Raw genomic sequence first — 27,990 nt, forward strand, 5'->3', positions numbered from 1 at the left:
TTTTAGGTATGAGGCTGACGCCAGGTAAGTTTTTATTATATTTAGAAAAAAAAAAATGTAACTGGAAATAAAGGTAAGTCATTTAAAATGAATAAGAGTTTTTAAACCCCTAAAATTCTTTAATGGCAGCATTTGGATCCACTGCCCAAGCCACTTTTAACCCAACCAAGATGCTGGAAAGCAGAGCACACGGTTGTGCCCACCAAGCCCAGGAGGGCGATGGACCCCAGGGCTCCTCGACTACGTTTGCTGGGTTCTGAAAAAGAAGAAAGAACAAGTTACCAGGAGTGCTCCAGAATTACGACGCTTTCAACATTCGCAAGTCATTCTGTCATGGCATCTGAGGTTGTACATTAGACAAACTGGCCTTAGGAGGTTAACTAACTCTTTTGCCTGAAGCTGTTGGCAAGTCAGATACCACATGCCAAGTAATGTGCCACAGTAGTATTGCCTGGATCTTAGAAAATTACGGGATAATAATTACAGCAACTTTGCTCCAGGACCTTTGGAAGGAGTTGCCTCTCTTTCAAAGAAATACAGCCAAAAATGGCTTTTCCTCCTCCTTACTCAGATTATAGCAGGTATAGTAATGATGAGGCTCTGGAGTTGAACTGCATGGATTTGATTCCTAGTTTACTAGTTTATGCTTAGTAGCTCTGTGACCTACAGCTTTAATCATGCTGAGTCCCAGTTTCCTAATTTGTAAAATGCAGTATCTATATTACAGAATTGTTGTAAGGTTAAATAACATATGCAAAGTTCTTATAGTGGTTGGCACATAGAAAATGCTCAATAAAAGTAAGTTTTGTTACAAAAGAAAAAAAAAAAGAAAACAGACCTTTTACCTAAATATCAAGTGACTTCCCCTTTTCTCGAATTCCCAAGAAGAAAAATACAGTAGCATAAGATTTTATTTTATTTTTTTGAGACAGGATCTTGCTCTGTCTCCCAGGCTGGAGTATAGTAGTGTAATCATGGCTCACAGCAGCCTGAAACTTCTGGGCTGAAGCAATCATTCCACCTCAGTCTCCCAAATAGCTGGGACTACAGGTGTGCACCACCAGATCCGGCTAATTTTTGTATTTTTTGTAGAGACAGGGTTTCACCACATTGCAGAGGCTGGTACCCAACTCCTGAGCTCAAACAATCTGCCTTCCTTGGCCTCCCAAAGTGCTGGGATTATAGGTGTAAGCCACTGTGCCTGGCCAGCATAGGATTTAAAATTTAAAATTTGTTTCCTTGGCAAATGTCAATATGTACTAACCTCCTGTGTAATAGCCATAAGCATAAAGAACTCGTCCAACAATCCAGGCCAAGCCCAGGCCGGAAGCTATACGCTAAGAAAAAAGGGCTACATTAGTATTTGCATGAAACAAACAAGCAAACCTTTATTAACATCTAGGGTTGATTACACAATATGTTAGCAAAAAGTTAGTAATTTCATGGTTTGGCTAACCACTCCCCACCCAAACTAGGTAGAATTAACTTAGTTTCAGTCAGGAAAATAAAATATCTGTGATTCTTCTATGACTGGCTTGGCTTGTGGACCTCAGAGATGAGTACTGGCCTTCTCCTAGACAGGTGGGATGGAAGGAATCCCCCCTCTTGCCCTGGGCATCTTGGGGAACTTGTGCTAGAGCAAGAGAAGGACATGTGGGCCAGGCGGTCTCAGGGCAAGCCAGAAAAGGGAACTGCCCCAAAGTCAGGACTAGGGGAAATGCCGTTTTCTCAAATGGGCCTCTGAGCATGAGACTGACTGAAGACTCAGCTGCTGTTCTATGTAAAGTCAGTCACTGGCAGGGATGGGTGCAGGTGGTTCTGCAGGCTACACTAGGGGTGTAGCTCCACTAGAAAGAGGGGGAGAGCTTCTTGTATTGTGAACCCCAGAATACATGGTCTTTGAGAGAAAAGTCTCCCTGTTCCCAATGCCCTTGAGCAGAGAGAATAAAAACTTAGATGAAAAATCCATCCCTTTGGCTGCCATGCTGGGGTGACTTCTTTGGTTAAGAAAAGCAAGGAGAGAACACAGAAGAGAGCGTGTGAGAAGGCCACCTTCCCCAGTGTCTTTCCCACTCAGCAGTGCTACTGGTAGGGAAAAGGTTACTGGTTACTGCATCGGGGTCTTTGTTTGTTTGAGTTGACTTTGGGTAACGTTAAATATCAACAGGAGGGTGAAACAAATGAAAACAAACGCCAGTCCCTCAAGTCACGATGTAGCAGCTCTAGCCTCTGCCAGGCCCTTCTTTACTATAATGTTGCCTAATGACTGGCAACCTAGGAACAATTGTTAGGTGCTTGTCCCCAGACTAGCTCTTATTTTTCAGAACGACCCACAAGGAATGGGGTCCAGGGATGTGAGCTAGGAATGGGGATGGAGTGGGGACACCAAATGAGGCCTAATCTAGAGACCTGGGCTATTCAGACCAGCTAGTCTAGTCACTTGCTAGGAATGGGGGTCTTGAGAGGCACCAGAAAGATACCCTTTCCTAAGAGACACAAGAGCAGTAGATGTTTCTTTGAAAAAAAATGCAGGCCTTCAAGGTCATGAGCAGTAGATGTGCCACTCTGGCAGCTTTTTAACAAAAGTACCAGGCATTCAGGTGTGGACCAGATGGTTAGGAAAGGCTTAGCACCAGAAGTCTGAAGGGGCACCACTCTGGTCAGGACTCAATTTCAGGAGATAATCTGGCCTCGGAAAAGGGAGCACTTCTGTCCAAGACAAGACCCAAATGACAATTAATTAGAGGCAGATACATTTGCTTTATTTAGATATGTTTAAGTGCAGACTACATCTCCAGCCCACAGGGCTATCTATACTGCAGAGGCCTGCAAGGCCCTGGTGATCTGCCTCCTCACCCCTCTGCCCTCTGTTGCTGACCCTCTCCTGGCTCCACTGGCTTCTCACTGCTCACCAAACAAACCAGACAGGTGCCTGCCTCGGGCCTTGCTTGTCTTCTGGCTGGAGGTTGGGAGACACATGCAGCACCTGCTCCCTCACCTCCTTTTACACTTGCTTAACTATCATCTCAGCAAAGCCCCCCTCCCTGACCACCCGATTCAAAATTATCCCACTCCATACCCCCTTTTCCACCTTTGCTGCTTTGTTTTCTTCTCTGCACTCACCACCTCCTAACACATGATGTCATTTACTTAGGTTTTGCTTTTTGTCTGCGACCACCCCATCCCCTACAACAAAAAGGCAAGCTCTACGAAACCAGGGGTCTTTGTCTGCTTTGATCACTGCTTTACCCCAGGTGGTGAGTGACAGTTTGCTGTGTGAATGAATTAATACAACAAATGAACTCTTATAGACATGAAACTTAGAACCAGACAGACCTGGGTTCAAATTCTAATCCTTCTACTCTGTAGCTATTTGACCTCGTGAAGTTTAAATAGTATCTGAGAGGCTTTACCTTATCTGTAAAATATGAGGAAAATCCCACCTACTTTAAAGAACTCTGTAAGAAATAATTGAATAAAATCCTTTTAAATATACGGTGCCTAGACACTGAAGATATTCATTGCATGTTTATTTCCTCCTTCTGTCCCCGATAATAGCTCAGTGAACTACATCCAAACAGATGGACACCTCCTGGAAAACTTACCGGGTGGTAAACACCTCCAACAGCTAGAAAAAATAAGAAGGGAGGATACACTTCCAACCTGGAATTGACAGAAAGAAACTTTTAAAAAGTGCCCTTTTTAAGTATGCCTGTGTAGAATTATGAATCTTTTTTTTTTTTTTTTTTTTTAAAGAAAAGATGAAGTCTCTCTGTCGCCCAGGCTGGAGTGCAGTGGCGCAATCTTGGCTCACTGCAACCTCCGCCTCCCGGGTTCAAGTGATTCTCGTGCCTCAGCTTCCTGAGTAGCCGGGATTACAAGTGCCTGCCACCACGCCTGGCTAAGTTTTGTAGAGATGGGGTTTTGCCATGCTGGCCAAGCTGGTCTCCAACTCCTGACCTCAAGTGATCCACCCACCTCAGCCTCCCAAAGTGCTGGGATTACAGATGTGAGCCCACCTCACCCGGCCAGCACTATGAATCTTTACATCTTCCTTGCCAAGTTAGACGCTTGGGGGCAAAAATAAACACTGACTGCAGGGAGAAGACCTGGTCACTAACATCCACCCTCCTTTGCTCCGCATGGGATTAGAGGTCACTTGGAACATGCTGAGTAAAAGGACCTCACATCTAACCAATGGAAGTGGAAGGTCCTGGTGAGTCACAGTGGGTTTCCTTACAGCATTCAAAACCTCTTTACTCCCTAGGCCTGGGAGAGTCAACATCAGTTTAGATGGGTCATGCTGCAAAACTGTAGCAGGTAATGCAACCATGAAGACATTTTTTGAAAAGAATATCCAGAAATCCCACCATTCCAACCACTCTTCAGTTTGCTTAATAGTCAATGTGTTCACATACATAATTTTTGAAGACTTTTAATGAGGTGCCCATGATTATCACCGTCACTATGACTCAGCAGACACAGCGCACTAAGGGCTGAGGTGTTAGACGGAAAACACCCACTCTGCAGATGTCTTTGGTGCCCGGCAGGGCCGACACTCACGTGTTCTGGTGGGCTCGCTGAATGCAGTTGAAGATGTGCCCATTTTCAGGGTCCGTGCTGTACATGGTAGGATACTGTCACAACAAAGCACATACTGATTAGATGGTCAAGAGTAGCATTCAGTGTTGAAAGTTAAAATCAACCTTAAAAATAGTATATTCCAAAGTATCTTCTTTCACACCCTTGATAGATGACCATTCGATTTCTGCTTATTTACAGTGACAAGGGTCTCAATTCTCAGACACAGATTCAATGTTTCTATTAAATATCCAGGAATAAGAATGTATGTCTGCGCTGTAGCTGCACAAGGGAAAGAGGCAGCTTTGTGCCAAACTCTGCTTTTCATTGACGTTAAGCATCAACGGTGGATTTCAGATGCATTACAAAGATACCGTAGGGAAATAGAGCCTTCCTAAGAGTCACCAAATACCACATCCTTTTAAGATTTCCCTTAATAGAAGAACAGAAATTGAGTGTGTGAGAATCTTAATGGAAGTGTCCATTGGAAGGAAAAAAAAAAAAAAGAAACTAAATATAAAAACTTAAAAGAAGCTCTAGTAAGGGAGTTTAATTATTAAGTTGCTAAACAGAAACAGACATTTAAAATTGCTCACCAGGGACAACCTTAGTAATTATCCCTTGTACATCATCTAAAACTAAAGGAAGTATTTAATAGACCACCTTCCTATGTCTAAGTCCAGGCTAATCTCAACACCACATACCTCTTTTCTACTTGGAAAACAGGAAAATCATCTTACAACATCATTTTTAAAGTGGCACACCATGAAACAATGTTGCTATTTAACCCACTGTAGAAAATACAGTGACTCTTCCTAGCAAATAGCTCCAGCCAAAAGTGTACTATTGGAATCCCAGCATACCTGGTCTTTCTACAGAAGAGACAAAGTCAAACAAGATGGAAACTACTCCCTAGCAGGGCCCCATATTTCTTGCCTCTTTCCCACCACGAAGAAGCAGAATCGCTAATAGATCCAGTCCTGAAACTGCCACTTTTCACAACTAACTCCTTGCCTCTCCCTCCATGGCTGAAAACAAGTTCTTGGCTAAGCCTGTGGCCCCCAGACAAACCTACAAGGGTACCAGCTTGTGTTCCCACTTACCTCCACTTTGTACTTCTTGCGGGCCTTGGAAACATTGATGGCTAGGTGGGCCACCATTATAAAGCTGGCAGCACCAGTTAGAAGCACAAAACCATATTCCTTAGAGAGGACAGCCATCTTGCGTCTGTGGAAGAAAGAACATGTTGGGACAGCCCCCAGCACTGTGGCTATTTCATGGTGTGAAGCCTTAGGGAGCAGCATGCTTTATTAATGGGAAATGCATAAATAGAGACCAAAAAAAGGTGTGAGTCAATCTGATGTTTCTAAGAAGTCATCAGAGACAGTACCATATAAAATAATTTAAAAATTACTCAACTATGCAGTCTATACACAGAAAAGTATACAATCATGTATCTTTTTTTCTCTTTTGTGCCTGGGAGATTCTGATCAACATTATGAGATTTATCTACATCACTGCAGTAGTCATTGCTGTAGAAAAATATAGCCAACAAAAATCACATGATTGAAAAAATATTTAACATGGTAAAATGCTAAAGTGTACATTACATTGGGAGGGGGAGGGAGGGAGTGAGGGGAGCAGAGCTTGGTGGGAAAGAGGGATGGAGAAGGAAAGAGAGGGAGGGGAGAGAGAGAGAGGGAAGGGGAAAGGTGGAGGGGGGAGAGAGAGAGACAGAGAGAAAGCAAGCAAGAAACCAAGCATCCAAAATAGTATATGCATAAGTGATTCCAAGTTTTTTGCCTTCAGGCATGGGGGACACTGTGAGCGCAGGACCCCCGAGGCCTCCTTTCGACCCTGGGGCATGTGCAGGTGCAGCAGCAGACATCTCACACAGGTAGGGGAAGGCCCAGGCTGAGTACTTTGAAAGCAGAGCATGGCTCCTGAGCCTCTGAGGCTTTGGGCAGCTCCTAAGAACTCAGATTGCCCAACAAATCATCACTTCAAAACTAGCCCCATGTAGAGTTCTGATGGCTGCGACTGATTTTGAAATGCATTTTAAAAGGATGATGCAAATCCATACAGCAAAGTATCAGTTGTGGATTCTAGGTGTTAGCTATACGGACAGTCAATGTCCGATTCTTTCAACTTTTCTGTATGTTTGAAATGTTTCATGGTAAAATGTTTGGAGAAAAAGCTAATCCCAGCTCATTTCCCATTGTTCAGCGTTTTCAGCTAAGTTATTCTCCTGCCCCTGGAGGAAAGGAGAGAAAGAAAGAAAGGGACTGGGCAGCAAGAACAGAACTTGGCAGGTGGGAGTGAAAACAATCCCATGGTAAATTGGTGCTGCCCCTCCAACCGCTCTGAGCTCTGACCACCAGATGGAAGAAGGGCCAGAGCATGACGGGGCCCAAAGGAGCGGGGAGCATGTTTCAAGGGATCGCTCGTGGGCTGCCTATGGTGGGCAAGGCCTCCACGAGCCAGCAGCTCCGGTGTGCGTTCTGCCTTCAGCTCTACAATTTCCATCCCTGGTAACTGCCTGGCTTCAATCCCTGCTTTTAACTTAGGAGGGTTACCCTGCTCTGGAATGTATCTAATCGTCCTAACAAACCAACCAACAAGATGGTAAATCCTTATTTTCAAAAGAGGTTAAGTAATGTTTCCAAGGTGTAAAACAGACAGTGACAGACCTGGGACCCCCATTCAGATTCATTTGGTTCCAATATTCCCTTTCAGTATCACTTGAAAATTTAGAGTCAAACTGACACCGTGGTCGGAGCATCTTCCTTAAAACAGAATTTGGGGTAGGCATGCAGCTCAGTTCATTAAAAGTAAGTTTCTCTTAGCTCAGCAAAATAGGCCTAACTTCCTTTTTTTTTTTTTTTTTTTTGAGATAGAGTTTCGCTCTTGTCGCCCAGGCCGGAGTGCAGTGGCATGATCTCAACTCACTGCAAGCGCCATCTCCCGAATTCAAGTGATTCTCCTGCCTCAGCCTCCCGAATAGCTGGGATTACAGACGCGGCCACCACACCCAGCTAATTTTTGTATTTTTAGTAGAGACGGGGTTTCGCCGTGTTGGCCAGGCTATTCTCGAACTCCTGAGCTCAGATGATCCACCCACCTTGGCCTCCCAAAATGCTGGGATTACAGGCGTGAGCCACCGCACCCAGCCTAACAGGCCTAACTTCTAAAAACCCCTCCTTCCCACCATGGTTCACGATAATTCTCATCAGTTTTCCCCTTCTACAGTCTTCACTCTGAGCTGCTCTCTGAGGCAGGCCTGCTGCTCCTCCCAGGGCTGGGGGCACACACTGCAGCGGGCTGGCTCCACAGGTCAGCAGATCCTGGCCTGTCTGGGCAGCTGCACAGAGCAAGGAGTCTCTGGCTTCCCTCCAAGCTTCCTTGTCCACATTCTCTTCCCAAGTGTAGAAAGTCAGCATGAGGAGGGAGCCACAGTAGTTAGTAAAAGAAATACAGAGTGTGAATTCCGAACACCTCTTTGAAAATAAATAAAAATGACTGAACCTCCAGCCTACCCTTAAATTGAACACATTTGGGGCAAACAGGTCATTTAAAATAAAGCTGCCACCTGGGCACGGTGGATCACACCTGTAATCCCAACAATTTGGGAGGCCAAGGTGGAAGGAACACTTGAGGCCAGGAGTTTGAGACCAGCCTGGGCCACACAGGGAGACTCTCATGTCTACTCAGGAGGCTGAGGTGGGAGGATCGCCCGAGCCCAGGAGGCTGAGGTTAGCTATGATTGCATCACTGCATTGAAGCATGGGGCAATAGAGCAAGACCCTGCCTTAAAAGAAAAGGTGCCTCTGTCAGAAGCAATAAAATTTAAGGACAATAAAATTAAGCATATTTGCTTTAGGTCAAAGTTTGCAAATCAACAGAGTCAACTTTCAGACTCTAATCTTTGGACAGGATGCTGGGCTCCCTGGCTACGTGCAGGGCTACCTTGTGTCAGTCCAGCACTTTTCAGCTCACTTTTACTCTTCACAAAAATCCTGTTTGCTCCACTTTATAGAAAAGGAAATAGAGGCTCATTAAATGAGGGCAGAGCTAAGACCAGAGCAGGTTTTAGAATTCTCCCCCAAAACACTCCAGCTAGCCCAGGCAACACATTCAAATTTGGTGGCTTAGTCACTGACTTCTATTTTTCTTAATTTTAAGAGGTTAAGGTAGGTAAGTGGCAAGATAGAGAAGTGTCTCTTGCATAGATGTCTCTGTCACAGCAAAGCAACTGCTCTACAATCTACAGTTAGAATCTACAATTAGAAATCAATATTTACTACTGAGCCCCTCTTTTAAAGTATAAATGCAATCTGTGAGGTTAAACCTGATGGGCCTTTGCACCCTAGTGAAAGTTACTCTCCTCAGACCTTGTTAAGGTATGTATGGCGTATGAATCTGGATGAGGACAAGCAGAGCCGGGAACAATGAGGACCTTGGAAAGGCAATGAATTCACAGTAAGGGTACCCAGCTACAGCAATGGTTTGCAGAGGATGCATACTCAGTCACAGGGACAGTGTAAGTGCCTGGGGCAGCAGCGTGCCTGTTCTCCCTGAGGGTCCCCCCGCACGAGCCACAGACACATCTGCATAGGTGCAGGAGCAATGCCTGCAAAGCTGCCTGCGTGAAGGGCAGCAGCGGCCCTCCCTGACACTGCCTTGCACTCCTACCAAGTGAGGTGTCCTGCTTTATACGCCATAACAACCTTCACTTAAAACAGAGCAGGACCATGTTTGTCTGCATCTTCCATGCCAAGCACAGTGTGCACGCTCATAGATACTTACGGAATAAATGATTTGAGCTGCAACTCCAGGTGTCTTTCAGAATGACCACCACCACACGCCCCCTCCCCTGAACACACACCTGAGATCATCTCTATCATCTGGCACAGTGTCTGGTATAAAGTACGCACCTAACCAATTTAAGTTTCCGTGTCTTCCCTCAAAAGTATCTGCTGAAACCACGGAAGAAACTGAATGTATTTAGGAAAGACTGGCTTATGACTAATCCAGAAAGAGAAATCTTAAGAAAGAGGAATTCAGAACACAGAGAAAACTCTGTCATAGTTGCTGAAAAATGGTTAAATCTTCTCTTTCAAGGAAAGAATCAGCTGAATTAAATCAACATTCAAAAAAACTATCATTTGCTAAATCATTATTTTCTGAAGATACCAAGGCGAAGAGGCAGATATTCCCATTTCTTAGAGAGTAGCTTTTGTGTGTGTGGGTGTGCACCAGGAAGGGGATGCAGCTCAGTTCACAGTGGCCACACCCTAGGCAGCCGCAGCCACACCCTGGGTTGTGCCAGCCCCAGAGGTAGCAGATTGCTTCCAGGGACAGGGTGGAAGAACTGATAGCTGGCACCCCACTAATCTCTGGCACAAGCACTCATTTGAACTGCACACCACATTTTGCTGATTATATATCTGCTTTGCGTCACCAGAAACCCTTTTATGGACCTAACAAGATAAGGTTCTTGAGAGTGGGAACTTTGCCCTTGGCTTTCTCTTCTACATAGGGCTACAGACACAGTCCAACAGTCCTTTCTGAGTTGAACTTTAATACCGGTGTAGATGACTTTGCAATTCACTTGGTTATATCGTAGCATTTGTTAATCATTATGCAGTTTCCTGGATTAGTCATAAACCAGCAGTATAAATTAGTATTTATGAACTGAAACCTTCTACCACACACAGCCATGGGTTTCAGTGATGGACTGCATATTTAACAATGGCCCCACAAGACTGTAATGGAGCTAAAAAATTCCTGTTGCTTAGTGACATCATAGCCACTGTGCCATTGTAACATCATAGTACACTGCATCATTCACATGTTTGTGGTGATGCTGGTGTAAACAAACCTACTGCGCTGCCAGTCATATAAAAGTATAGCATGTATAATTATAAGTACAGCACTTAATACTTGATAATGATCATAAATAACAGTTACTGGTTTATGTAGTTACTATACTATGCTTTTCAGCATTATCATCTATTCCTTCTACTTATTAAAAAAAAATGTTAACTGTCAAACAGGTGCAGGCAGGTCCTCCCTGAGGCATTCCAGAAGGCCTTGTGACCATAGGAGAGGACAGCTCCACACATGGCAGGTATGTCCATGTGACCTTCCACTGGGCAAGATGTGGAGGCAGAAGATGGATACTGATGATCCTGACCCTGTATAGGCCTAGGCTAATGTGTGTGTTTGTGTCTTAATTTTTAACAAAAAAGCTTAAAAAGTAACTATGAAATAAAAAGTTTTAAAAATAGAAAAAATTTCACTTCCAATTAGAAACCTACAGACAGAGGCCATCAGCTCAAAGTCAGTACAGGCGTTCTGAACTGAATGGTGTTGCTTCTTTAAAAATAAAAAAAGTATTTAAAACATAGAAAAAAAATCTTATAGAATAAGGATATGAAGAAACAATTTTTGGCCAGGCATGGTGGCTCATGCCTGTAATCCTAGCACTTTGGGAGGCCAGGGCGGGCAGATCACTTGAGGTCAGGAGTTCAAAACCAGCCTGGCCAACATGGTGAAACCCCGTCTCTACCAAAAATATAAAAAAATTAGCCAGGCAAGGTGGTGAGCGCCTGTAATCCCAGCTAGTTGGGAGGCTGAGGCAGGAGAATTGCTTGAATCCGGGAGGTGGAGGTTGCAGTGAGCCGAGACTGCACCACTGCACTCCAGCCAGGGAGACCCAGCGAGACTCTTGTCTCAAGAAAAAAACATAACAAAACAAAAAACAAAGAAACAATTTTTATGCAGTTACAATGTGTTTGTGTTTTAAGCTAAGTGTTGTCACAAAAGATTCAAAAGTTTAAAAATTATAGTAAAAAAGCTTCAGTAAGCTAAGGTTAACTTATGGAAGAAAAAAATATTAAAAAATGAAGGTAGTGTAGCCTAAGTATACAGTGTACGCAAGGTCTGCCGTAGTGTACAGAAGTGCCCTAGGCCTTCACACTCACCACTCACTCACTGACTCATCCAGAGCCACTTCCAGTCTTGCAGGCTCCATTCATGGTAAGTGCCTTCTACAGGTGTACCATTTTTTGTCTTTTATACCATATTGTTACTGGATCTTTTCGAAGTTTTTAGATATGTTTAGACAGACAAATCCATACCACTATGTTACAATCGCCTATGGTATTCAGTATAGTAACATTACAGGTTTGCAGCCTAGGAGCAATAGGCCATACTATATAGCCTGGGTGTGTAGTAGGTTATACTGTCTAGGTCTGTGTGAATACACTGTATGACATTCCCACAATGACAAAATCATCTTTCTCAGAACATATCTCCATCATGAGTGAACACATAACTGTAGTTAAAAGTACCTAGCTTTCCTCTTCTACACTGTTGGGGGAAGCATAAGATAGAACCATCTAGAGGATAGCCTGGCAATAGGTAATTTTTTTTTTTATTTTTTAAGACAGGGTCTGTGTTGCCAAGGCTGGAGTGTGGTGGTGCTATCATAGCTCACTGCAGCCTTGATCTTCTGGGCTCAGGTGATCCTCCCAACTCAGCCTCCCAAGTAGCTGGAGCTACAGGCACACATTGACATGCCCAGCTAATTTCCATATTTTTAAATTTTATTTTATTTTATTTTATTTTTATTTATTTATTTTGAGACAGTCTCGCTGTGTCGCCCAGGTTGAAGTGCAGTGGCGCAATCTCAGCTAACTGCAATCTCTGCCTCCCAGATTCAATCAGTTCTCATGCCTCATCCTCCCAAATAGTTGGGATCACAGGCACCTGCCACCACACCTGGCTAATTTTTTTATTTTTTAGTGGAGACGAAGGTTTTGCCATGTTGGCCAGGCTGGTCTCAAACTCCTGGCCTCAAGTGATACAGCTGCCTCAGCCTCTCAAAGTGCTGGGATTACAGATGTGAGCCATCAGGCCCAGCCTATATATATTTTTTCTTTTCTTTTTTTTTTTTTTTTAAGAGATAGGATCTTCCTATGTTGCTTAGGCTGGTCTCGAACTCCTGGGCTCAAGTGATCCTCCCATCTCAGCCTCCCAGAATGCTGGGAATACAGGCATGAGCCACAGCACTTGGCCAGTAATATTCTTTTTAATATTCATATTATTTGGCCCATTAATCCTACTAGAAATCTATCCTGAGGTAACAATCAGAAATGCAAACAAATTTGGCTCAAAGATACTTACTTCAGCAATATTTATGATGGCAAAACTAGAAATACTACATATGTCCAATAATAGAGGGCCAGGTAAATAAATAATATACCTGTTAAATAGAACATTATACAACTGTTAAAAGCAGTGTGTACAAATATTAAAGAGGTTAAAACAGGCTCAATATACAGCAGGTTAAGTGGGGAAAAAAGAAAATAAAAGTCTATGTAGAATAATCTTGGTTTTCTTAATAATGGAAAAAAATTAAGAAAGTTTAAAAATCATAAGCATAGTTATTTCTAGATGGCTAGATTATAGATTTTCTTTGTAACTTTCTATAATTTTCAAAATGAGCAAATACATATTTTAAAAAATTATATAAAGAGTGGCTTGACAATAATTATTCATTGAGAAGACAGAGGAACAGGCAGTATGGAATGATGGAACCGAAAGATCAGACCTGACTTCTGGCTTGAGTTCCGCCACTTATCTGCTAAGTGCAGTTCACGAGACAGCTTTGCAGCTGAATACAGTTTTGGAATCAAATTGTCTGCATTCAGAACCTGGTTCTCATATTTCCTAGCTAAGTGTCCTTGGGAATATTACTCAACACCTTTCAGCAGCCTCAGTTTCCTCACTTGTTAAATGGAGATAATAATATAACCTTGAAAGGTTGGTGAGAGGATTAGATGGACATACTGTCTATAAACATTCATCATGATGCCTGACATATAGGAAGGACTCAGTAAATGTTATATATTATGTTACGTTACATATGTTAATGTTTGGTTAACTGTCCTTGACCTGTTCAATGGAGATGTTTGGCTAAATGATAATGAATATACATTTTATAATTTATAACTGCCATTTTAAAATAGCAAAGCTTAGAACCACATATATCCTCCTCCTTTTCTGAACTCTCAGCAGCCAGCCATGTCAAAATATACACTATTATGTGAAAGGCAGAAATAGGCAGAAGGAAGCAGGATTTTAGCACTGACTATGGACATCCAGAAACTGCAGTCATTCAAACCCTTGCTGCAGCCAGACACTCAGCTCAGCACTGCATGAGGGTGACTATGCATTCATTTACTTATTCGGGGTTACTGAGTGCCCACTATGCGCCACTCACTGGGCTAGTGCTGGAGACGAACAGGGAACAGCCAGAGGTTGGTTCTTTATGACACTCATTTTCTAGCAGGGGACACAGGCAAATAAGTAAACAAGTACCCAATTCCAGATTTTTCCCTACCTAGCAATGATCACCAACTAGGTATAACACAATAAACAAAAACAAAATAAATGGGTAGGGAAAGACAGAAATGGGATGAAAGAGTTTCTATTCTTACTTTCCTTATTAGCAATTACAGAGGTAGCCACTCCTAGTTAACTGTTTGTTGGCAGTCTTAAGTCAAAATAGATAAGTCAAGAGAACATTAAAGGTTTAAAAGGAATTTGAATTATCTATTTTTTTAATTAGAAAGTTTTTGTCACTTATTTAAGAGTAGAGATCCTAAATGTTTTTACTCCTAGTGGACTTCAATACTGTTTTATGATTCATCTTTTCCTTGGGAAATCTGCAAGACTAGAGATAGGAGGAATTGAGGAGTCAGACAGACCTGTACTCATACATCGCCTCTGCAAGCTTTAGGATGTATCTAATTCCTCTACAAAACAGGGAAAATACTACCCACTTATATCACAGTGTGGTTTGCAGAATTAAATTAGATAAACTAGATATGTACCTGGTATAAACAATAAATGTTGGTCCAAATATGAAGAAATAAATACTGGTAAGTGTACATGTCTGTCCACTTGTATGTAACAGTTCCTGAATGAGGAGATACTGGTTTTTCTACAAATCAGTTGTATGCTCTTACACATTTGTTCTGATTTTGTTTAAAATAATTCAAATTTGGCAAAAGGCTGGTCTAATCAGATTGCAAAACAGAGTTTCCTACCATAGACAGCATAATGAATCAAAGAACACTTAATTCATTTGTTCAACCAGAACATCATGCACTTGCTATCTATGCCAGGAACTGCTGAGGGGTGGGGATGCAGCAGTGAACAAGCAAGGGTCCTGCCCTCAAGGCCCTGACCTTCGAATGATGACAGGAGACTGACAACAAACATGCAAACAAAAGACAGCTTCAGAGAGTAGGAATTCTTTTTTTTTTGAGACGGAGTCTCGCTCTGTCGCCCAGGCTGGAGTGCAGTGGCGTGATCTTGGCTCACTGCAACCTCTGCCCCTCCAGGTTTAAGCAATTCTCTGCCTCAGCCTCCGGAGTAGCTGGGATTACAGGTGTGTGCCACCATGCCCGGCTAATTTTTTTGTATTTTTAGTAGAGACGGGGTTTCACCATCTTGGCCAGGCTGGTCTTGAACTCCTGACCTCGTGATCCACCCGCCTCAGCCTCCCAAAGTGCTGGGATTACAGGCATGAACCACCGCGCCTGGCCAGGAATTCTTTTTTTGTTTTGAGACAAAGTTTTGCTCTTTTGCCCAGGCTGGAGTGAAGTGGCATGATCTTGGCTCACTGCAACCTCCGCCCCCTGGGTTCAAGTGATTTTCCTTCCTCAGCCTCCTGAGTAGCAGGGATTACAGGCGCCCACCAACACGCCTGGCTAATTTTTGTATTTTTAGTAGAGATGGGGTTTCACCACATAGGCCAGGCTGGTCTCGAACTCCTGACCTCAGGTGATCCACCCGCCTCAGCCTCCCAAAGTGCTAGGATTACAGGCACCTGGCCAAGAGTGGGAACTCTTCTGGGGAAAACACACGGCAATGGCGTAGAGACTGGGCAGGGTTGTTTCATCAGGATCCCGGCTGGGAAGGCCTCCTTTGTGTGGCAATGAATATAGTATACCTCTCCAAATGGGCTATGTGTTCTTTGAGGACAGAGAGCACATCTCCTTGCTTATATTTTTTATAGCAACTTGCATGAAGACAGAAACTCAATAGAGTGCTGCTGTTCTATACCCTAGATCAGTGGTTCTCAAACTTCAGTGGCATTAAAATCACCTGGAGAGTTTGTTAAACCATACCTCGGTCCCAGAGTTTCTGGTTCAGTCATGTTAGGTGGGGCCTGCGTATTTTCATATCTAACTAGTTCCTAGGTGATCCTGACGATGCTGGTCAAGGACCACATTTTAAGAACCACTGTTCTGAGCAAAAACAAAATCTGCAGGAGGTGGTGACTCTATCTGATTCAAAACCACAGTCATAGTTTTCTCTTGGTGGTCTATATTCTACCACTATCTTTGGAGGCTCCTGAGGTGCTCCTTCTGTACCACCCCTGAGAGCAGAACGAGACGATGAGATCAGAGGCTGTTGTGAAGAGCAAGCTCCAGCTAAGCTCTTCACAATTACACACTAACAGTGTGCCCAGCAGAAGACTGATTTCTTCTTTCAGCTTTAACAGAGGCTCGAGACAACAAAGCAAGTATGTAAGCCAGCTCAGTATCTTCAGAGTCTCTATCCTGTGACCACCACTGGGTTCCCAGATCTCACTTCATGGTCATGGTCACTCACCAGATCAGATTTTCCCATAGTCAAATATTTAAGTCAGAGTTCTAGGTTCTCCATCTTTCAAAAGTAATGCTCATTATGCTACAGAATGACCTCTCTGGGATCATCACTTCTAATACCATGGATCAGGCACACCTCAACTTCTGAACGATCAGAAACACGACTTTAAATGAAAGGCCTATTTAATGAATCAGTGGGACTTGCAACCAACTTCTCAAGGAATTTTTCATCCCATCTGGCAGAAATAGCAAAACTGAAAATATCACTGCTACATATGTAACACCTAAGACCTGGTACCCATAGAGTGCTGCTTTTTTTGTTTTTTCTTTTTTTTTTTTTTTTTTTTTTGAGACAGGGTCTCACTCTGTCACCCAGGCTGGTGTGCAGCGGCATGATCTCAGCTCACTGCAGCCTCTGCCTCCCGGGTTCAAGCAATTCTCATGCGTCAACCTCCAGAGTAGCTGAGATCACAAGCTCATGTCACCACACCTGGCTAATTATTGTATTTTTAATAGAGACAGGGTTTTGCCACATTGGCCAGGCTGGTCTCGAACTCCTGACCTCAAGCAGTCCACCTGCCTCAGCCTCCCAAAGTGCTGTGATTACAGGCATGGGCTACCGTGCCAGGCCTAGAGTGCTTCTTTTACAGCAGGCACTGTAATCGAGTTTACATAAATTAACGCTTTCCATCCTTACACAATCCCATATGGTAGTTACTATTATCATCCCCATTCTACAGATGAGGAAACTGAGGCAAAGAGAAGGTCAACAATTCGCCTAAGGTCCCACAGCTGGTGAGTGCACAGCTGGGGTCTGAATGCAGGCAGACTGATGCCAGTGTCCATGCTTTTTGCAACTAACACATTGCTGGGTTTGTCCCTTACTCAGAAGTTAAATCACCTCTTCCCTCAGCATGGGAAGTACTGAGGGTAAGCCCTCTGCAACGTTCAATGGAAGGCAACTGAATCCTGCTGCGCCCTGGGCTTCTACTCTAGGAGCCAAGGGAGAGAAACAGAGTCAGGGCACAAAAGCTTAGGGGAGGGAGAGACAGATCCACTATCTTTGGAATGCTTTACATATAGGATCATACCATCTGCAAAGAGAGACAGTTTTACTTCTTCCTTTCCCATGTGGATGTCTTTTATTTTTTTTCTTGACTGATTGCCTGGGTTAGGGGCAATGCAATGTTGAATACCAGTGTCAAGTGCCGACATCCTTGCCTTGTTCCTCAGCTTGGGGGGAAGTATTCATGTCTCACCTTAAAGTATGTTATTAGTGGGTGGTTTCCACAGATGCCCCTTTTAAGAATACTTTAGAAACCTAATTTATTTCTCTAATGTGGGCTTTTTTTTTTTTTTTTTTTTTTGAGACAGAGTAGCTCTGTCCCACAGGCTGGAGTGCAGTGGCACAATCTTGGCTCACTGCAACCTCCACCTCCCACGTTCAAGTGATTCTCCTGCCTCAGCCTCCCAAGTAGCTGAGATTACAGGCACACACCACCACATCCAGCTAATTTTTGTATTTTAGTAGAGATGGGGTTTCGCCATGTTGGCCAGGCTGGTCTTGAACTCCTGACCTCAGGTGATCCACGCTCCTTGGCCTCCCAAAGGGCTGGAATTACAGGCATGAGCCACTGTGCCTGGCTGGGTTTTTGTTTTGTGTTTTGAGACCGGGTCCCCCTCTGTCATCTGGGCTGGTGTGGAAGTGGCAAAATCAGGGCTCACTGCAGCCTTGACCTATGGACTCAAGCAATCCTCCTGCCTCAAAGTAGCTGAGATTACAGGTGTGCGCCACCATGCCCAGCTAATTTTTTGTATTTTTAGTACAGACGGGGTTTCACTATGTTGGCTAGGCTGGTCTCGAACTCCTGAGCTCAAGCAATTTGCCTGCCTCAGCCTCCCAAAGTGCTGGGATAATAGGCATGAGCCACTGTTCCTGGCCCTATAATGTTTTAAAAACATAGCAGCACTTCTATTTGTAACTTTTAAATTTATCAGTGTATTACTTGCCAAATATGATTGTTTTGGAGGACATTATCAAGTTAGTGGAAGAAAAGTAGGAATAGTATTTTGAAGCAAGCAGGGTATAGGACATGGGGGGCAGCAGAAAAGCCCCAGGCCATGGTGGGTTTTCAGGGGTAGATTAGGAAACTAATATGCCCTGGTAAGCAGCAGGGCCCCGAGGTCTGTGGGTGGTAGAATAGCACTCAGGGCAAAAACTTTTCAGTGTAGCCAGAGTCAGCAGACGCCCAATGGGTTTTAAGTAAACTACAACACACTCTTGAAGTTTCAGTTTAGGAGTGCTCAAACTTGGGCTTAAGATGAGGCAGTGTTGGTCTAACTCCTAAAACATATGCTCCATTCCAGCATTTGAGTTAGCAACACAGGGGTTCATTATGACATCTGGCTAAGATACTTAGCTCTAGAAATTTTACTGACAGAGTTTCCTGGAAACATAGCTATTCTAACACCAAAACTTTGCTCAACCTTTCCTCTAATTCTTGCTTCTGCCACCATTTGCCGTATCTTACTGGGGCAGGGTTCCTTTGGTTACAAGGCTTACCCAGAAAGCTTCCTGAACTACATCCAATAGAACACTCCTGGGGTAAAGTTCTCCTTCACTACTCTCCAAATTCCTCTTGGCTGCCCACCAGAATTCCCCAGCATACAATCAGTATTCCACAAACAAAAGGCACGTTTTATGGATTTGGGTACTTGCCTCAAATAATTTACCACTTCTGAGCCATGAAGTGACACTACCTTTTATTTTACTAAATGACAATGAGATTCTTAAGGGAGAGAAGATTATGTCTTTCAGCTCTCTCTCTTTGCTCCCAAATAAATAAAATCCAGCTTCGACAATGGTAGTCCCTACTTCTGTGTATGATATTGCTCTCCTCAAATTGTACTGCAATTTCTCAACTGCTCTTTTTTTTTCTTTTTAATGTATCCAGGGATGGGACAATGACAAAGCATTCACAGATTAACTTGAAGCCATTCTCCAATGTTTCATTCAAATCCTTATTTGGCTGCCTGTGCTATTCCAATCTTCCTTACACAGCAAAAATCAACATTTTGATGAGAGTAACACACAAGGATGGCCACATAAAGGGCTAGTCTGATCATACCAAATGGGCTTCCCTGAGTCCCAAACACCAGACAGTAGCTTGGAACACTCTGAGGTGGTACTGAGGGTCCACTTGGCTCACTTAAAGCTCCCCTGGCTAGTTGTCCAGCCTAACTTCTGCATCCAGATGTTTCCACGAAGGAACAGGCCTCAAAATGATCTCCAGCCAGGGCAGCTGACCCTCCACACAATGCTCAATGGAGCTCATACAATGCTCAGTGGAGAAATTAAAGAGCCTAGAGGGAAGTAACATAAAAACTCTTTTTTTTTTTTTTTTTTTTTTTTGAGATGGAGTCTCACTCTGTTGCCCAGGCTGGAGTTCAGTGGTGCCACCTCAACTCACTGCAACCTCTGCCTCCCAGGTTCAAATGATTCTCCTGCCTCAGCCTCCCAAGTAGCTGGAACTACAGGTGTGTGCTACCACGCCCCGGTTAATTTTTGTATTTTTAGTGGAGATGGGTTTTTACCATGTTGACCAGACTGCTCTCGAACTCCTGACCTTAGGTGATCCACCCACCTTGGCTTCTCAAAGTGCTGGGATTACAGGCATGAGCCACCACGCCTGGCCCATAAAAGCAATCCTCTTGATATTACACAATGTATATACATGCTAAAACATCACACTGTACCTCATGAATATGTCCAATATTGTATGTCTATTAGAAACAAAGTAAAACTTAAGCTGGGTGCAGTAGTGCATGCCTGTAATCCCAGCTACTTGGCAGGCTCAGGTGGGAGGACTGCTTCAGCCCAGGAGTTTGAGACTAGCCTGGGCAACATGGCGAAACCCCACCTCAAAATGACAACATACACACCCACACACAAAAACTTTAAAAATGTAATGATCTGTTTCTATGATAGGAGAGAAAAGGAGTCATGGGATTTCTTTGGGTTCAGACTACATTTTCAGAACGCTAGTTCCAGTCCACTTCTACATTAGACAGATGCTAAAATCTGTTTCAGCATCAAACCTTCACATGACAGCCAGATTAAATTACGCTTAAAAGAAGGAATAGAAACCTAGGTGATGAAAAGTAACTATCCCCCCACAATTGCATTGCATATTCAGTAGATTATTCCCTAAGGGCTAAAAAAAACTTGAACAGAAATCATATTATTTATCCAGCACTTGATTACTGGTTCAAGTGAGGCAAATAGCAGCAAGCAAGTCATAGAGTGGGTCTTTCCCAGTACCTCATAGTCCACAGTCTTCAATATTCATCAATGTTGCTGGTGGAATATTTGGAGAGTGGAAGCTAACTCTATGTTAGGTGGATGGAAGATCTGTCCCTTTAAGAGATAAATGTGTTATAATCCAAATATATTCAACTGTAGAGTTAAATCGCCGTAGTTTGACCATATAAAATATTCAAGTTTCAGATGTCATTTTTAGTCCAACACTTTGGTAAACTGTTGGTACTGAAAACAATTGCTTAATACATGGCTGCACTGGCTGGGAGTGGGGGAGGGAAGATCAGCAGGACGCTCAAGTTCCAGTGAATGGTTCTTGGTTATAGAGCACAAGCTTGCACTCATACAAACTCTGTTAAAACTCTGTTAAAGCCAAATAAGCAAATTACCTGCTTTCTGCTTCTCTGCAGTGTGCCTTCTGTGTAATAAGGCACTAAACACACACGCTTGAATGGAACTGAAATCTCCTCTGAGAAAAAAACTGGTAATTCTGTTCGTCAGGAATCTAAGAATACTAGATTTATAACAAGACAGAATAAATCCCAGGTTCCCCTGCAGGTGTGAGGACAAACTTTCCCAGATTCTTGACACAGAAGGTTCTATGGGAGACACCTAACTTATAAGCCCTGGTTTGCTAGACCCTTTGGAGCTGAGCTTCCCAAGAGATGTGATCCCAGGGACAGTCCACTGGATGTTTCCCGTGGTCTGCAGGCAGCAACTTCAGAGGGCAGGGACGGGAATGGGGAGAAGCCATGGGATACAGAAAGAAAAATAAAGACAACATCTCATAATGCATTAAATGAAGCTGACATGATAAATTCAATGTAGGACAAAGCATTTTACATAAATGGGATGCTTGCCTCAAGTCCATAGCTATCATCTTCAGTATTTTCTCAGAATGATTCCTTCCCTTACTCATCCTTTACTAAATGCCATGTACCACTCAAGGGGCAGGGCTACTAAGAGGATGATCAAGACTGAGAAGGAAGGTCCTGAGTCTAGAATACACAGTTGAACGTGGGAGGGAGGGAGAGAGGGAGAGAGAGAGTGTATGATTGAGAACGCCAGTGAGCATGTGGTCAGGGAAGACAAAAACACAGGAGGACCATAAAACATGAGGGTAACATTGTGATAAAGGATCTGAAGAGGAAAAAGTGATACGTGAGAGAGAACACAGGTAAAGAAAACAGCAAGAGCAGAGACTTTGAGACAGAAAAAGGTTTGACTTGTATGAAGAAGAGAAAGGAGTCCAGTGTGTCTGAAGGGTAGTGATATAGACTCAAGGAAGAAAAGTATGAGAAATCAATTATTATTACCACCATGCACATTATTTAGTATGGGGCAAACCCTGTTGTAAGCAGTTCATCAATATTAACTCATTTAGATCCTCACAGCATCCCTATGATATTACTCCCATTTTGCAGATGAAGAAACTCAGTATCAGAAAGATGAAGTGACCTGCTCAAGGTCACACAGTGAACACAGAGCACAGTCAGATCCCCACACCCCCAAGCAGTCTGGCTCATTTGTGCTCTCAGCCTTTTGCTCTATTGTCTCTCAATGAGGTTGAAAAGCATGCTTGACCACACCTGACATCTTCTGAATCATTTCTACCTCCCCAGACCCTCTCCTGAGTACAAAATACATTAACAGGAAGAGAGAGTAAATAATTAACTTCAATTTTGCCACTGATTAAAGCCCGAGATGTTTCTAATTGGAAAGAGAAAAAAAAAAAAAACACTTTGGGAAAGGTACAAACAAGGAACATTTTCTTTTTAATGAGTGTCAGCACCGCAGTATGACAAAAGAAGTAGAGATTACGGGAAGGAAAAAACGTCCCCCAATCTTTCAGGCATATAGGTTTGCAAGAGCAAAGTAACACAGAAACTGGCACTTCATTTATATATCATGATTCCCATATAGCTGTCCCTTAACTGGCATTACACAGGAACCAAGAGTCACTGAGAAACTAAGCTATGACTTCCAGAAGGAAAAAAACATCTCGAATGAGTCACATTGACACCACTTGGTAATGTTCTATGACAAGAAATGCAGGCAGACTGTAGTTAATTTGTAGCAGCTGCTGAATGCCTATTAGGGTACCAACCACTCCAAAGGAAGGAACCACCTAGGCTGCTGGCTTTTGCCTGAAACAGGGGTTCGACCATTTCAGGCCTGTCTACACTTAGAATGAAGCTTTGGTACAACCGCTCACATTGCTTGCTTATTTATTTATTTATAAAATAAAATTTCACTTATTTTTAAAGGGTGGAATAAGACAACTAAATCTTAGAACGCAAGTTCCAGTTAATGAACAGATCAACGCTAGAAAGAAGTCAGAGGGGAACAGCAAGATCTATGATTCTAAAGAATAAAATCCTTACAGGCATTTGCAAATGCATTTGAAAGATAGTACAATTTTCCTGTTGCCTAATTAGTGTTTCTCCTCAGAGACAGGTAGGTAGGTAAGTACTGTAAGAAAGAGTGAGGGAAACTCAGGAATTTTATTTTACATAGCGATAATCTACCTGCTGCTAACTGCTAAATTCTTTTTATTCAGGAAGATGGTAAGCTTTCAGTAGCATTAATAAATTGAGTTGCAAAAACAGTAGCAGTATATTCTTCGAAACAAATATTGCTTTAAAATGCTAAATGGTTCGTGGTCAATTGTGGTCGGTAACGGTGTTCTAAATATAGATTCAGAAGATTTAAGTATAAACATAGGGCACAATATGTTTAACTACAGATAGATGTGCAGTAGGCACTAAATTGCTTTTGACAGATTGATTTGACATCCACCTCATTCCAGACTGCTCCAGGGGCTTTTCAGCTTTTCTCTGAATAGTGGGTACAGCCCTTCTTTCCTGTACGTTCCTTCTCAGGGCTAACCTCCAGGCGAGGAGGTAGGTTCTCTTCCAGGATTGTGTCTTTTCAGAACTCTAAGCCAACAGGAGGAAATCTAAATAAAGGGGAAGGCTGCCCTTCTCCAGTTTTGTTCCTTAATCTAAGGAGGCCCCTGTAGCGCAGTTTCTATGGTTGGCGACAGTCTCCCTGCCGATTTATATATAGTAACATTGGTTAAAAAAAAATCACTTGACAAAGTTTTCTATTTCCGTAACATTGTGTCAGGAGGGAAGCTTAACGGAAAGTCTTCCCGGGATGAAAGTATTTGTTTCTATTTTATATGTGAGTTTTAACTCCTTAAATTCATCTCCTAGGGAAATAAGCATTCTTGATCTGACTCAAGGTGCTCTCTGAATTCACTGAAATAAAATATAGCCTGTAACTCTGGCCAATAACCTTGGGTGCCACCCAGAACTGCAGGCTGCAGGTGATCTACAGATTTCCCAAGACAAGCCCTGGCTGCAGCTCCTACCCGTGAGCAATCTAAAATCTGCAGCAATTCCGCAGGACCACACCTAGGCCCACAGCACGTATCTGCAAAGCCGGAAGCGCCTTTCCCTCCAGGGCACCTCCTGTCCCCAGTGAAGGAATTAAAGTTCTAACCCCTGCCTCTCCTACCCATCCTAATCTCTGCTTTTCCTTTACCTCCTTTCCCACACTCACTTGCCCCCGACGCTACAATGTAGCTTGTAAACTCGTGACTCTCAAGGAAAGTATCAGCAGAAGCCACAACTTCGGGGAATGACTCACTAAGGAGTCTCCAGCGCCTTCCACCGCCCTGCAACTGCCCCACTACTGCAGCCCTGCGGCTCCGTGCTGCCAACCCAGATAAGGAGGGGCATTTTCTGAAATCCAAGGAAGAACCTGAAGAGTCCCCCACCCGCCCAGAGGCGTCTCTTGCTCTAAGTCAGCGGTAGGAAATGACCCCCTTTCCAATACAAATGGACAGACGATTCTAAGAGGCAGGAGGAAAACAAACACAATTCCCTCAGAGGCTCTCCCGACCGTCCCTAGCAACACATCCCCATCAGCAGCGGGTGCAGCGCTCGCAGGCCACTTCTGAAACCAGTGTTACTGATCAGGCCTGCACAACCACTCCCCCTGCAGTGTCCCGCTCGCTTATCTTCTGCGCCGGAGCAGCAGAGGGCAAGGTCGGGTGGTCTCCGGAAGGTAGAAAGAAGGGGCCCTCAGACTGTACAGCCCGGGGAGAGGAAAGGAAGGAACTGAGGAAGGGTTGACCTTGAGAATTTTCCTGAGTTACAGATAAATAGGTCGGGCCTCGCTTAGAAGCTCCCAACCCACTCCACCAGGGAGAAGATGCAAGGCAAAAGGAGAGCAAAGGGGGTGGAAATTCAGATCGCTAATCTACTGATAAGGGTGGGGGGAGGTTAGAGAGAGCGGGTCTCTATTCAGCTCGGAGAGGCTGAAATGGGAGTGCCCTGCGCAAAGGCTGAAACACCGCCGGCGGCCCGGTGCTCGTGGCTGCCCGCAGGTGCTAGCACTCACCTGGATCACCTTCGAACGGCTGGTGCAGAACAAAACTGCGCAGCGCAGTGTGGGTGCGGCGCCCTCGCCTGGGGCGGCGCTAGATGGGGCCAGAAGCAGGTCCCGCCCCAGCCGGCCAGCGCGCGGCCACGCCCCCAAGGCGGGGCTCCCAAGGCGGGACTCCCAGCGCCCGCGCGCGCTCTCTAAGTTGCCGACTTCGGGCCACTGGTTGCGAGGTGGAGGTTGCATTTTCTTCCTGCTCATGGTGGCCCAGAGATTTACTCCTCCCATTCTCAAATACATATATCTGCTACCCCCAGTGCCTTCGTGGCCGTCTTCCTACACTGTCCCAGCCAGGTCATACCTCCCGGATTGGGTTTGCACAACAGTGGGACGTGAATAATTTATCCCCAGCAGAGCCACCGTAGCGGTTTTAGGCTCTCTGCGGTAAGGGCAAAGCACGGCCATGCATGGCGCGTGCGCGAAAGTAGCCGCGCCCCAATTGGTGTGTCCCGGAGGCGCGTAGCTGGGGCGTGGGAGACGCTGGGTGTCCCAGGTTGCAACACTCCCGACGTGAATGGATGTAACGCTGTTAGGGCCTTTTTGTTTAGGGCCTAACAGATATTGTTAGTTTTGCAGAGAGCTGGGACCGAGCCCTGCCCGCGTGGTGGGCCGTACCCACGCCCCCTGCGCGCGGAGTAGCGTGGTCCCGGAGTTTTGTTTTTTTAAAGGGAGTCTCCCAATTGTCTACGTAGAGTTTTTTTCTGCGGCACATGGAGTCTCTGCCTTCGCGACCCAGACCTTTGATGTGATACGCCCTCGGGTCCAGCGTCCGGGGCGGGGCTCGAGGCCGGGGGAGGAGGGGTAGGGGTCTTGGGCTTGTGTGAGACCTGCAGATACAGTCGGGCTGAAGGAGTAGAACACTTGCTTCTAAATGCCGGAAAAGCCGAAGGAACTGACTGCAGAAGGCACAATTCCAGTTTCCGCGCGTCTTAAGTGCGCCCTCCGGCCACCTCTCCTCTGGACATCCCTCATTCTTCCGAAGATTGCCACACCTGTCCCTCCCCTATCTCCTCTTTGGAGGATTCGTCACCTCCAAGAGAGTGTGCTTAGGAACCCATCCGAATGATTCCAAGTTTAGGTGTGGAAAGGCAGAAATCTAGATTTTTGAAGGCTAGGTTGTGTGTGTGTTTCTTTGTATTGGGTTGTCATATTTGCACATCTAGAAGTACTTTGAGAGCTCATTAAATCTTTACTGTTGCTGTTTCAGCAATTTCCAGCCATTCTCATACTTTCTTCTTAAATACAAGAAGGGTTTTGTTTTGCTTGAACATTGAGAGGAAGTAAGTTAGGGAGACAGTTTGGCATTACTGAGGTAAGTTTCTCCACTTGCTGGCTGTTCTACGTAAGAAAAGTCATTCCGAAGTGGCGGAAGGGATGATTCAAAAACCAGGAGCGGGGATGCACCTTGCACCCTCATTTTACACCAGAGACTGCAATCTCAAAAAAAAAAAAAAAAAAATTTGGCCTCTCCTTTGCCAGTTATCTCGGACCACAGACAAGTACTTCATCACTCAGGACCTTCTTTTAGAAATCTTATTACAAAAGCAGTATTCCTTTATATTAGAATTTTTTGAAATACAGAAAAGCCCACAAAAAAATTGCATACACACAATGGAATCATACTGTATATTCTGTTTTGTGGTCTGTTTACTTCGTAAAATGTAAACCATTTTTTTGCTTTTCATTTCTTTTCGGTTTGTTTTTTTTTTTTATACATAGACCAGAATGTCACTTTATTGATTTGCAACTGGAAACCTAAATATGTTGTGGACTAGAAAGCTCCTGTCATCCACTCTGTATTTTTTTCAGGTAGGACGCTTTTCATTTCTTGAATGGTTCATGCTGCAACATTATTTGGCAATCAGTGCGTGTCTTTTCATAGCATGGATGCACCAATCCTCTCTTGTTGGAGTTAGCTTGCTTTCACTTCTTTCCTATTGCAGTGTACAACCTTGTAGATAAATATGTGTACATGCTTATGACTTTTTTTTTTCTTTCACTGAATTCCTTTGCAGAGGAATTTCTAGGTTTTGATCTCTATCAACAAGATGCATTCCAGGAAGAGAGTTACAGTCGTCTCCCACACTGAATACTGGATGTCATTTTCCTCTATCTCACTAAATGGGAATAAGACCTTTCTCACAAAGTTATTGTGAAGTTGAAGTGAAGTGAGGACAAAGTGCTACACAAAAGTCCTGCCCTTTTGTCTCAGGATAATATATTTTGCAAGTCCTATTGAGGCGGGAAATTAAAGAAAGAAAAATAAAATTAAAAAGAGAAATAAGCTTTCCTGCATCAGGCTGACTTGTTCTAGAGGCAGCAACAGGCACAGCCCAGACCCAGGTAAAGTCTTGGTAATACTATCTAAGGAGCCAGGACACAAAGGAATGTGCTCTGGAATCTCTCCCAGCACTCCCTCCATGCAGGGAGAAGAAAAACAAATTTTCCTTTGTTTTATGATACGAGTTTATAAATTCCTGTTCTCTGTAACTGGTGACTTCAAGTCTTCTGTTTTATCTAATCAGTGGAGTGAAGTTCATAAACTGTCTGAGCAGATCTCCTGGATGCCATAGTGAAGGCCATGGAATAAGCTGTGCTAGGCACTAGGCAAACTTAGATAATGGACATCTGGGTTGCATAGCCATGGTCATGTGTAATCCTGAGTTATGAACCTGTTACAATTTGATTAACTGTCTTTGTCCTGCCTCTGTAGCCCTGCTTTCACGCCACTGTAAGCCTGCTTCAAGCTAGCCCATCCCTTTTTAAAGTGTGTATAAAAGTCAAGTGCTGTCTTTGTTCTGGGGCCAGTCTTTGGATGTTAAGTCCGCTGGGTCTGAATGCATGTAGATATCCTCCTGTATACACCCCAAGGTCTCTCTCTGGTCCTCCTGATTCCACAACACTATTAAAACAATATAAGTTATGGATGTGTAACACTGGCTCAGAAATTAC

General features: G+C 44.0%; 1 protein-coding gene and 1 long non-coding RNA gene across 3 annotated transcripts; one reads left to right on the plus strand and one right to left on the minus strand.

The window, feature by feature from the left end:
* MGST3 (microsomal glutathione S-transferase 3) lies at nucleotides 1-25,437 on the minus strand. 2 transcript variants are annotated; one of them, XM_003893492.3, is made up of 6 exons: nucleotides 24,997-25,437; nucleotides 5,685-5,808; nucleotides 4,564-4,637; nucleotides 3,606-3,663; nucleotides 1,265-1,337; nucleotides 1-256 (listed from the first exon to the last, which is right to left on the minus strand). In XM_003893492.3, exons 2-6 carry the CDS (start codon nucleotides 5,799-5,801, stop codon nucleotides 120-122), a joined length of 459 nt encoding a protein of 152 aa, XP_003893541.1. In that variant the 5' UTR covers nucleotides 5,802-5,808; nucleotides 24,997-25,437; the 3' UTR covers nucleotides 1-119. The 2 variants fall into 2 exon arrangements, with proteins under 2 accessions (XP_003893541.1, XP_009191152.1); XM_009192888.3 differs by lacking the exon at nucleotides 24,997-25,437 and adding an exon at nucleotides 20,590-20,612.
* Nucleotides 25,437-27,972, plus strand: LOC103879794. Its single transcript, XR_001897561.3, has 2 exons — nucleotides 25,437-26,847; nucleotides 27,054-27,972. It is a non-coding gene; the product is annotated as an uncharacterized LOC103879794 (long non-coding RNA).
* The last annotated feature ends 18 nt before the right edge of the window (nucleotides 27,973-27,990 follow it).

The sequence above is a fragment of the Papio anubis genome, chromosome 1 (genome assembly GCF_008728515.1).
Source record: "Papio anubis isolate 15944 chromosome 1, Panubis1.0, whole genome shotgun sequence".
NCBI lineage: Eukaryota > Metazoa > Chordata > Mammalia > Primates > Cercopithecidae > Papio > Papio anubis.

What these genes read in the sequence shown, in the direction of transcription:
- MGST3 (XM_009192888.3), bottom strand. An exon ending in GCAAGAAGTACAAAGTGGAG is followed by an intron (nt 4,638 to 5,684) that starts GTAAGTGGGAAC and finishes TTGTTGTGACAG; the next exon opens with TATCCTACCATGTACAGCAC. An exon ending in TTGGAGGTGTTTACCACCCG is followed by an intron (nt 1,338 to 3,605) that starts GTAAGTTTTCCA and finishes CTTTTTTCTTAG; the next exon opens with CGTATAGCTTCCGGCCTGGG.